Source organism: Papio anubis, chromosome 4 (assembly GCF_008728515.1).
Source record: "Papio anubis isolate 15944 chromosome 4, Panubis1.0, whole genome shotgun sequence".
In the NCBI taxonomy this organism is placed as follows: domain Eukaryota; kingdom Metazoa; phylum Chordata; class Mammalia; order Primates; family Cercopithecidae; genus Papio; species Papio anubis.
Window position 1 is genome coordinate 55,944,350 of NC_044979.1, and position 12,067 is coordinate 55,956,416.

Genomic DNA, 12,067 nt, shown 5'->3' on the forward strand with positions numbered 1-12,067 from the left:
CAGAGTAATCAAGTATCCTTAGAGATTAAGTCATTTTGTGTTTTTTGGTGGGTAGGGGTGGGGAGGTGGGAAGGCAGACACTTGTATTTGCAAGCCACAGTGCTAAATGTTAAGAATATAGAGATGAATAAAACATAATCGTTGCTCTTGAGGAGTTTATGATTAGGCAAGGATTTGTAGAAAACCAGAGATGAGGCAAGATGCTTTAGCTGAGGACTGAAAGATTTAAAAAGTCAAGAAGATTTTTAAAAAGCTAGGAAAAGCATTTCAGGCAGAATATAAACAGTGTGATCAGTATGATCAAAGACTCTGATCAAGAACTCAGAGTTATAAAACAGGTAAAAATGTGTATAGGAAAAAAGACTGTAACTCTGGAGACAAAGCATGGAGTCAGAAGAGGGAAAAGGGAAGTTGGGCACGTCACTAAGGCAGTAGAAAACGGTCTGAGTAAGAGAATGACATGTTCAATGTGCATCACTAATAAACTACTTTAGCTGCAGTGAGGAGAAATGGATCTGAAGAAGGCAAAGCTGGAGGCAAAGTTATTGCTAATATCAAGGCAAGAAGTCACAAGGGTCTAAAACAGAAGTGTAGAAATTAGCAGGAAAAAGGTGAGATAGACTGAAGAACTATTTAGGAGATGAAACGTGCCTAAACTTGGTAGTTGGTTAGATGTAGGAGATGAGAAAGAAACAGGAAGTTAAGACCACTGCCAGGTTTATAGCATGGGAATTGGGAACATGGCAATATCAGAAACAGCAAATGAAAATAAGGAAAGAGGACACATTACAGATGACGTTCAGGGACTGGGAAAGAAGGAGAAAAAGCTAGAAATGTTGATCCAAATGGCTATGTCTACCTGCCAGATGGAGGTATAAATTAGTCGGGGCTAGAGACATAGATTTGAATAATCAGATTGGAAACACCCTTGTAAGGGTAGTTCAGACTCAAAAGTATACAAGATGCCCAAGGAAAATATGTAGAGAAAGAACAATAGGACAAGGATGAAATCCTGGAGAATACCAATTATCACAGAGGTGAAAAGAGAAGGAATATATAGACATTTGTGAAAGAGCAATTATAAATATATGATAGAGACTGCCAGTGCCCATTAATATTTGTGTGCCTCTCTTCTTCCCTAAGAGTACTGCTAAACTACGTATCTCAGCCTTTGCAGTTAGATAAAGCCATTTTAAAATATTCTGTCCAAAGATCTATGGGCAGAAGTAATATATGCACTTCTAGGCCTGGTTTCTGAAACTTCTTCCATGATCCTCTATGCTTTCTCATTCTTTAAGGAAGACTTCGAAGTCACAAACAGGATGGTAGCATCACCTTTACAGGAAAAGTCAAGTCTCTGAATGTCTCTAAGGAGCTGCACTTAGGACAGACACTGTAGGAAATATCAATATTTTGGGTCAGAGGTCTAAACCCTGAAAAACCTACATGGTTTGCACCACACACAAAAAAGCTGTAATTCCTTTCTAGTATTTCATATAAAAAAGTTGTGGCCAGGCGCGGTGGCTCAGATCTGTAATCTCAGCACTTTGGGAGGCTGAGGCGGGCAGATCACCTGAGGTCAGGAGTTCGAGACCAGCCTGGCCAACATGGTGAAACCCTGTCTCTATTTAAAAATACAAAAATTAGCTGAGTGTGGTGGCAGGCACCTTAATCCCAGCTACTTGGGAGGCAGAGGCAGGAGAATTGTTTGAACCTGGGTGGCGCAGGTTGCAGTGAGCCGAGATTGAGCTATTGCACTCAAGCCTAGGGGACAAGAGTGAGACTTCTCTCAAAAAAAAAAAAAGTTGTATGTGTCCAGATTTGAAATTAAGTATCAAAATGATAATTAAATTAAAACTTCATAATGACCTAGGCTAGGAATAAATACTAGAATTTCAATAAAGTATTTTCATGAACATCATGAAAACATCTATTTAATCCAATAAAAGCTTCCGTGTTTTAAAATTGTATATTATTTCTGACTCTCTAAGTTTACAAAGCAGATTTATAAGTTTATCAGTGACTACAAGTCCTTCTTAAAGCAGATTGGGACATTTCTTCTGAAATTTTGAGTGTTATCAAAGTTATCACCTGTGTTTCGTACAGTTCATATAAATTGTACTTCTTGAAAATTTCAAAAATAAAAAAGTAGTTACTAAAGGAAAAGTTTATGTATGTATGCCAAATCTTTGAAGAACAAAGGACTTTTGAAGTGCAGAGAAAATGAGAGAACTAATACTCAGCAATTTATCTAGCAAGATATGTTTCCAAAGAACTTAAAATAGAGCCTAAGTTACATAGAAAATCTAAATATTTAAAACAGAGTTTTATTCATTAATCACTATTCCAAATCATAACATAGGTTTTTAAAATGCATGAAAACAAGTAACATGAACACTCTTATATCTTAATCAAATCAATTTGTTTAAATTATAGGTTATAAATAAAATCAATCCTAGCAAACCATTTCAAGGAAGTTTTTCATACTCTCCAATAGAGTCAGGATACCATATTTATATTTAAAAATGTATTTTGTAGAGTACATATAAGTACACGCATGTATTATACATGCATAGTATTCTTTAAAAAGTATCAATATTCAAGTATCAGAATTTAATAAAATATTATTCATATAAAACCAAATTTAATTTTTGATTTAGAAGGAAATCAAGATAGTAAACTGTCATAAAATTTTACATCTAAACACAAACTATCCAAGGACCTATTCTCCCACTAGATTCCCATCGCCAGAAAGTGAATATTTAATAAGTCAATGAATAAACTGGTTTATTCTGTAGAAGGCATACACACTTAATAGATGTGATTCAACCAGATGTACAAATAGGAAATATGACTAGTCAATTAGCTTACTCAGTTTCTTACATATAAAATATAGTTAGCTTACATGTAAAATATGTAATCTTACATATAAAATCTTACATATAAAATCTGGCATATAAAATATATAAAATCTTACATATAAAATATAGTTAGCTATACTTAAAAATTTCACTTGAAAAAACACTTAGGATAAATTATTTTCTTCTCTAAATATAGGAATCAACTTACAAGGCCAGGAAAGATATATTGCTCTTTTCATTACTCTTTTCCTCATTAACGGGCATGCTCTAAGTACTCGGCACTAGTATGTTATGCACTAGTATGTTATGCACTAGTATGTTAGATGTTGCCTTGTCATCAGGGTATATAAAAAAATTGAAAATGCAGACAAAAAATAAATTTCATGCTCTTGCTTCATTTCATGGAAGACTTAGAAGCCACACACTTAAGACAGCACCATCACTTTTATGAAAGGAGTCCAATTCCTGAATGCCACCATGGAGCTAAGCCTAAACACTGTATGGAACATCTACATTTTCGGTCATAAAGCACAATAAATGTCCTGAAACTCAAGGAAGTTATAATGTAGAACATAGCTGAAGCAGTGCATCTGTGTTATAGTACTGTCTTCCTGGAGGAAACATCTCTAGAGTGAGCCAGGAAGCCCTCAAAGTGATGATGGAATTTGGGGTTGCAATCAAGTTCACTATTTAAAAACCTCTCCTAGAAAGCCAAGAAACTAGGATCAAATCCTTGCTATTCCACTAATTAACTTGTGGAGTTGAGAGTAAACAATTAGACATTTCTAAGTCTAGTTTTCCTCATCTGTAAACAGCCAATCGTTGATTAAGGAAAAGGGGCTGGCCAATTTAGGCACTCAATGCATGTTTGCTTTCAACCTCCCACCCACCCACTACTCTACAAGTAGAGTTTGTAGGCACAAATTCTAAAATCTACCAAAAAGAAAGTTACTGCATTATATTTGTGTATACATGGTTTTTACAACATCTATATGTTGGGGTTTTTTTCCTGCTCTATCTGGAAAAAAATTAGTTTAAGCCTTGCTTATAAGAAAAAAGAAGCTAAAGTAAATAAATCCTGGACAAGAATGCATATATTCTCAGTTTGTTTTCTGTAAGTCAGATGTTTAGAAATAGCAATATATTTTCCCGTAAAAACAAGTTTTAAGATTCTCAAGCCAGTTTATTTAAATATAGCCAAAATATATACCTAATTTGTGTTATATAACCATCAGCATTTAGAACAAAGAATTCATTGAAATATATATCCAGAGTTCTAGGTTGGGAAGATCTTGGGAGAAATAACTCCCACAAAAATTCCAGGAGCTAGAAAACTGGGACTTACTTTCACCAGCCATGACTAATTTCACCCACCAGGACGTGACACTAAAACACTGCCTACTTTCCTGTACCGCTCCCATCCCAAACCCCAAACTACAAACTCCAAAAGCATGTTCATGCAATAATCCCTTAGGACAAGGATGGAAATAGAGGTGACAGAGGAGAGGAAGGCAAGAAACTTAGATGTGCCTGAAGAGTGATTTTTTAAAAGTCAATGCACTGGGGTGTGTCCATGGAATGAAGAGGGGTTTCCTGTCTTATTTCTCTCTTGTATATGCTGAAAAAACAAAGCAGAGTGAGGGTCAAGGACTAGGTGGAGAAAGCAAGGCTGATCATGGAAGTTTTTCTACAGTTACTTCTGTGAAAGTAACCATAATTTGAAATTGGATTCAATATTCCCTTCCCCTACTCCTTCTCATTGCTGTACTAGTATTACAAAAGAAGCTGTGAGAAACAACTAAAAGAGTTCATTGCATTGAGGCAGGGTGACAATGGACCACTGGAAATGAGGTGGGAAGTCGCATCCCAGAGGCGATGGTAGTGACTGAGAAAATAAGAAAGTATATTTAATCCTTCTACTCTGAGTTCTTTAACGACAGGTTTCATTTCCTGCCCAACTTCGCACCCTTGGTGCCTGGAAATCTGGCACACAGTAGGTGGTGAATAAATGTGTCAAATGAATGAATAAATATAACTGTAGTGGATGCTGTATTCCTCATCCAGATCCCCTATCATAACTGAGGGCTTATTTTCCTAGCTATTGGGAGTACTGCTGGCAGACAGCCCTCAGCTGTCAGCCCTCTTTGGGAATTACCTAGGGAATAGGAGCCACTTCGGCCCAAGATCATACTCCTTCCCGGGGCAGCTTGCATCTAATGATTGGGGATATAAATGTCCAGCTCCTCTCACCCCACTTGAGACAACTCTGAGGGACCATCCCAGCTTCAGAGCTCTCCGTGTGGGTTACTGAAACTGTATCACAGTCCAGCTTCTCCCATGGAAATCTGGCTTTCTTCCTTTACATGGCATTGGTCCCAAGAGGCCTCCCTAGTAAATTCGCTGTGCTCAAATTTCCATTTCAGAGTGTCTGCTTTCAGGGAAATTCAACCTGAAACAATAGTCCAAAAGAGGATCTAGATTTAAACCAGCTAAGGAAAGGTATCTAATTTCATATTAAAGGTCAGTAAATATAAAAAGGCTTTATTAAGGCTAAGGAATTAACTTTGTTTTCTAGCAATGTATTTCCATTTTAGCTACTTTAAGTAATCAACAGACCTAGAGTACTTTGAGGACTGCTTCAAAAAAGACCACCTGTTTTACTACCATGTAGGCAATTAATGACAAATCGTACCAAATTCAATTTATCTAACTTAAAAGAATGCAAAGAAAGAAACATTATGAATTTAGTGTTAACATGGTGTAAAGCATTGCAGAGAACAGAGCTGCTTTTCCTGGGGATGTTAATCCACATCTGACTTGATAAGGAATTGTTTCCCCACTAAAAGCTACTAAATACATTAAGCACTGTACTTTTCATTATGATTAAGATAGTTAGAAATGCAATGCTTATATAAAAGTCACTTTTAAAATATGAAGAGTTACAAATTACCAGATCTACTTAATGTACAACTGAATAAAAAAGAAATAAATGAATAAGTAACAACACCATTTGCTTCATCTGGATACAGCTCCATATGTACTTAAGCTATTTTGGGTTCAAATATTACCTTAACCTTGTAAGAATGCTTGAGGTTTAACCATTAAATTGAGGCTCAAGAACTATTTCAAGCATATAAGTATGCTTTTTAAAAATATTTTTTTAGAAGACTACTTGCCAAATTGCTACATAGCATGATTAGCACTAACCATGCTTTCTAATGCCACTCTGTAACTCTTGCTCACAACTAAAATCTGAGGGTTTTGCCAGAGTATACAGATACCAATATCAAGCTTTACTATAGAGGTGAAATGAGTGGACCATATATGGAAAAAGTCTGAATCTGTACTTCCTGGAATATGGCCCAAAAGGCATTTAGCAGATGTTTTATACTGGATTAGTGATTATTAATTCTATCTGTATATATTTCAGAAAACATATTTGGATTTGAATCATCTGCTCTGTGGAAATTCAAGAAGCAGGCTGAGTGACACTGAACACACGCATGCCCTTTGCCATATTACCTCATCATTATACTCTTCTTATTTTCCTTCAATAATACAAACATTAACTATGTAATATTTCTTGCAGAGACAGGATTTAGAAATCACAAGAGGATACTTATCAAAGAAAATGGAAACAACAGGGTGCTGAGAAAACCTGGTGCCAGTAAAAATGCACACAAAACATTTAAAACAAAATTAGTATCAGCGTTGCTATAATTACATTCCACCAAATGTTTCATTAATTTAACCCTCAGCTTTCTTATGTTAACATAAAAGCAATCACTCAGTACCCATCTTTACCTAACACTGCTTTTACTTCATCTCCTGCATATATTTCCTTGCTATTTGTTTCCTATTGTAAGAAAACACAGGCTGGATGCAGTGTGGCTCACACCTGTAATCCCAGCACTTTGGGAGGCCAAGGGGGTGGATCACTTGAGCCCAGGAGTTTGAGACCAGCATGGGCAACATGACAAAACCCCATCTCCACTAAAAATACAAAATTTAGCTGGACGTGGTGGCGCACACCTGTAGTCCCAGCTTCTCTGGAGGCTAGGGTGGGAGAATCACCTGAACTTGAAAGGTAGAGGTTGCAGTGAGCCAGTATCATGCCACTGCACTCCAGCCTAGGCAACAGAGCAAGACTCTGTCTCAAAAAAAAAAAAAAGAAAAAAGAAATGCATTAAAAATTAGAATTACTATTAGTTCCATATATAACAGCATAATGTTTAATCTCTTGCCCAAATAAAATTAAATTAGCTTTATGAGTCATTTTATTTTTATGTTTTTTTAAAAAGATGGTTAGTCTGCATTTCATTATTTAAAAGGCCAGTTTCCTGATTCTTTTTCAACTACAGAGAGTCATCTCTTAAAATTTATGCTATGTGGAAAGTCTGAGATGTATCATGCCTTTGTTAGCTTACCATGAACACTTCCTAATGTAATATCCCCAGCAGCAGAAGACAGAAATGATGATTCTGTATAAAGATACTTGGCTTTCAGCAAACCATCTTCAGTAGATATAGTAACAGAACTTCCCTGCAGTTTATCTATGGTAACAGCCTAGTAAGAGAAATACTAATCAGTTCATTATAAAACAAAGACTGGTAAAAAGCCAAAATGTTACCTGTGGAATTAGCAGGTAACTACATAAAATGTTACTACCTAGTACACAATCACTTTATTGACTGTGATTCCCTACCTCTAATTACGAGATTCTGAGCAATAGTGCATTCTCTGTAGAATATGGAATAGATCCAATATATTCCCCCATTGACTTACGTCTCCTTTAATTTCTCTTAATAATGTTTTATATGTCCTATATAAAATTCTTAATCTTTTATTAGATTTATTCCTTTTACATATTTTTAAGTGCTATTGTACAAGGTATCTTTTAAAATTTCATTTTATCCTAATTAACTTTGTATTTGATCTTAATCCAACAACTTGACTAAACTCACTAATCCTAATAATTTATCTGTACTTTAAAAAATTATATATGTGTTACTATACTGTCTACAAGTGATGACTTCATTTCCTCCCTTCCAATCCTTATATTAATACTTTTTTTCCTGCTTTTTCCTTCTTTTTCTTGCCTTAACCATCTGTCTCAGGCCCCCAATTCAACAGTGAATAGCAGCTAGCAGAAGCAATGGGATAGCAGGCATCCTTGTCTTACTCCTGTTCTCAAAAGAAAAGTTTACAACATTTCACCATTAAGCATGATGTTTGCTATAGATATTTTTAAAATGATTTTTATCAGATTAAGGACATTCCCTTCTATTTCAACTTTGTTTTATTGTTTTTGCTATTTAAATCATGAATAGGTTTTGAATTTTAGCACATACTTTATCTGATTCTATTGATTTATCATGATTTCTCTCTGTTAGTACATTAATGTAGTGAATATTCTATTATTTCTAGAACTTTTCCACTTGACCTCTAATAAGGCAGTAGCTTTCCACCAAACTAAATGGAAGGAATTTAAATTTACCTATTTAATGACAGAACAAAACGTAGATTTAAAAATCAGTACCTTCCTGACAGAGGTATTGCTATAAATTTTCTTTTCTACATGAAAAGAAAAATTTTTCATTTAGTTATTATGAATATACATAAATACACATACGTAGTTCTTACAAATAATGAAAACCAAGTTTTAAGGAAGTACTGGGGCTTTGTAGCCCAGACTGAGAGGAAAACTGACAACTATGTCATCGATTCACCAAATAGACAAAATGGGTTTCTGTGTTCTTTGTTAAGTTATAAAACTAAACTTAGACACTAAAATTAATACAATTTAAAAACAGCCATGTAGAATAATGATGCTATTATTTATAGTGCTCATTTGATTCTCACAATCTTGTTAAGTGGACAAAGCAAATATCACCATCCTGTTTGCTGAATAATGAAACAGTCTCAGGGAAGCTAACTGGTAGGTCTAGAACTGGTCAAGTTATCTTTCCTGTGATTCCTTTACCTTTGTCATCATCATCGTGGTAAGCATTACATTAGACTTAGCTATGGGCCAGATGTTGTTTTAAGTACGTTACCTGTATTAACTCATTTGATCCTCTTAATAGAAGATTTTTTGAGTTAGTTCTATTACTATTATCCAATTTTCCAAAAAACTGAGACACACAAAGGTTAAGTAATTTGTCCAGTTATAGAGCTTAGTGAATGGTGGAGCCAGAATTCAAACACAGGTGGTTTGGCTCTCAATGTATTCTGTGCTCTTAACCAATTCACTATGTTTGTCTCTCAAATATCCAAATCACATTTCTATGAAAGTTGTATATTAAAAGTTAATAGATTTCACAAGTATTTTATGTTTTATAAAAACTACAAACTTAGAATTATACATTAAAAATCAATACTATACATAATAAAAATAGAAAAAAACACCTAGACTGATTCTTTAGTACATAACAAAACTCAATCAAGAAATAAAATTGTATAATAGCAAGTAAAATACATGAATATTCAATAAGCCATAAACATTGGAACAAATAAATAACTGAGAGGAAACAGTAGCCAAGATATTCAAAGTAGCAAATGATTAAGATTTTAAATTCTTTAATACTTATATTTTATTATAAATGTTACAATATTCTAGTAACTTATTTCAATAACATTAGCCATCATTTACTGAGTTTGAAGGGGCTGTAAACTTGTCTAATTTCCCTCTTGCACCTCCAAGACCACAGCAATCTAAAAAGTAAAACTAAATGCCATCTCAAAAAAGCTGCAGTATAAGGCCACACAGTGTCTTTCAACACTTTCCTAGTTTAATTTACAGAGTATTTTTAAATGTTTAGGTTTGAACAACCTCCCACGGGGTCTGAGAGAAAGGTGATGGAAGATAAAACAACAGAAACAATTACTGTTATAATCTACCTTGTTTAATTATGCCAATAATAATCTACAAATAAAATATGCTCATAACTCCTCCCCACCAATTATCTGAAAATAAAGCTGACTATGGAATTTAGCAAATTTGTAGGAAGGTGAAGGAAGATAAAACAACAGAAACAATTACTGTTATAATCTATCTTGTTTAATTATGCCAACAATAATCTACATACACAATATGCTCACAACTCTTCACCAATTATCTGAAAATAAAGCTGACTATGGAATTTAGCAAATTTATAGGAAACAAAAAGACTCTTGCAAATTGTGTAAATGTAAAATAAAAGGAAACTTTTTCTCAAAGATATATTATCAATCACATATTTTAAATGACAATTTATAATTCCAAAATTATACCTTTACTCTTAATACTATGCTAAATGACCAAAGGCTACAAAAGGAGTTGATTAAAAAATACAAACTATCTTTCTATAACAACTAAAATCCCAATAGCTGCTAAAAACAAAAAAGCTCTGAGACAGCAGTAAAGCTATCTAATGGTGCCACCTTGTGGAAAATACCGAAGAAAGCTGAGTTTTGAAACACCCCTCAACTTGCCTAAGGGCGAAGTAAAAAGGTCTTAGAAAATATTCAAATAAACCTAACACAAGAAAAATCCAATCCAGTTACTGGTGATATTACTTAATGATCTATTTTAATCTATGATCATAAAAATAAAAGTCTTTTCAGAACTAGAGTTAAATAGTAAGCATTTAAGTTTTTATTGATTAGGAACTAAGTAACTGTCAAAAGTATTAAACCACAAACTAAAACTTAAGTTGTATATTATTTAATCACTTCAATTTCAAATTTGAATTTACTTATGAACTAAAATGCATTAAAAAGGGAATGTTATGCTACGAACTTTGTAGAATCTACCCACTTGGTGAGCCAAATGGAAGCAAAGTTGCAATTAGTAAAAAAAAAAAAAAAAAAAAAGAAAGTTGCAATCTTACACTTTTATCTGATGCATGAATATCTATATTTCCATAAACTGTTCCCAGACAGATCACTTTGCCTCCTTTTGTTTGAACATGCAATTTTTGACCCTGAAAGACAAATTAAAAAATACATATAGTGAAAAAGAGAGTAAGTTTGACTTACACTAGTGAAATATTTTCAACATTTCTGTATTAATACTGACAAAGCAACAAAAGAAGAATAAGGAATGATATAGAAACTCACTGCTTCAAATAATGACATCAACTGGAAAAAAATGTCAACTGCTATTAAAGGGGTTAAATAAGCCACCTGGACTCAAAGGGAAAAACAAGAGATACTTGGGTATTCTGGTAGCTTCACTGAAGAAGGACTTGGGAATCAAAAATCACTGTGACCAGCTAACTAAATAAATCACTGTGACCAACTAACTAAATATCCACAGTGATGAAGATGACAATAATAATCATTGTTACTGTTCATCATTAATAACAATAATAGTTATCACTTACTTGGCATTTTCTCTGCACCAGATACCATGTTAGCTACTTCACATGAACTATCATTTAATCCTCATGACAAACCAGAGAGAGAAGTATTACATTTTCCCCATTTTACAGAGGAAGAATACCAAGATTCAGAAAGGTAAATCACTTTATCAGGGTGACACAGAAAAAAAACCCAAAACCGAAAGTAACAATTAGAATCAAGCTCTGTACGATTCCAAAGCCAACATGCTTAAGGCTGGAGTGGTCTGAAGGACAGAATACACTTAGAGTAACAGCCCACTTAAACCTTCTAGCGCAACACATCCCAGAAACTAAGTAAAAGTGCCTCCGAGCACGAAACAGCAGTCACAAGCCAGTTAGCCTATTCTGCAAGACAGAAGACAAAAGTATGTGTGTGGCAGTGACTTGGTTTTGGACATGGAAACTATGGCAAACACTACTATTGGCTCACCAAAATCCATTTTTTTCCAAAGTAAAACAGTATAGCTTGACCCATGGCAAGACCACATTTTCCAGCTTCCTTTACCTCTTATGTGTTGTTAAGTTCTTACGAACAGAACGTAAGTGGAAATGCTATATGCCATTTCCAGGTTGGTGCTTTTAGAACAAGTTGTGCCTTCTCTGTGCTCTTCTCATTCCACCAAGTGGGTCCAGAGAATAACAAGGCTCTAAAAGATGGCAGAGCCGGAAGATGGAAGGAACCTAGAATCACTGAATGAAAAAGACCCACCCACACACCTGGACACAAGTAAGAAATAAACTCATATTATATATGAGCCATTAGATGTTTGGTCTGTTGTTGTTTTTTGTTTTTGTTTTGAGATGGAGTCTCGCTCTGTTGCC

The 12,067-nt window shown here is 34.5% G+C and overlaps 1 protein-coding gene across 7 annotated transcripts in view; it reads right to left on the minus strand.

Moving 5' to 3' along the window:
* The window catches only part of FAM185A (family with sequence similarity 185 member A), a 170,057-nt gene that overhangs the window by 149,763 nt on the left and 8,227 nt on the right, over window positions 1–12,067 (minus strand). For all 7 annotated transcript variants that reach the window (XM_017957029.3, XM_009203570.4, XM_021935324.2 and 4 more), the window contains exons 3-4: window positions 10,733–10,825; window positions 7,289–7,427 (exon numbers count right to left, since the gene is read on the minus strand). In XM_017957029.3, coding sequence (XP_017812518.3) covers window positions 7,289–7,427; window positions 10,733–10,825 — 232 coding nt within the window. The remainder of the gene's footprint in view (window positions 1–7,288; window positions 7,428–10,732; window positions 10,826–12,067) is intronic.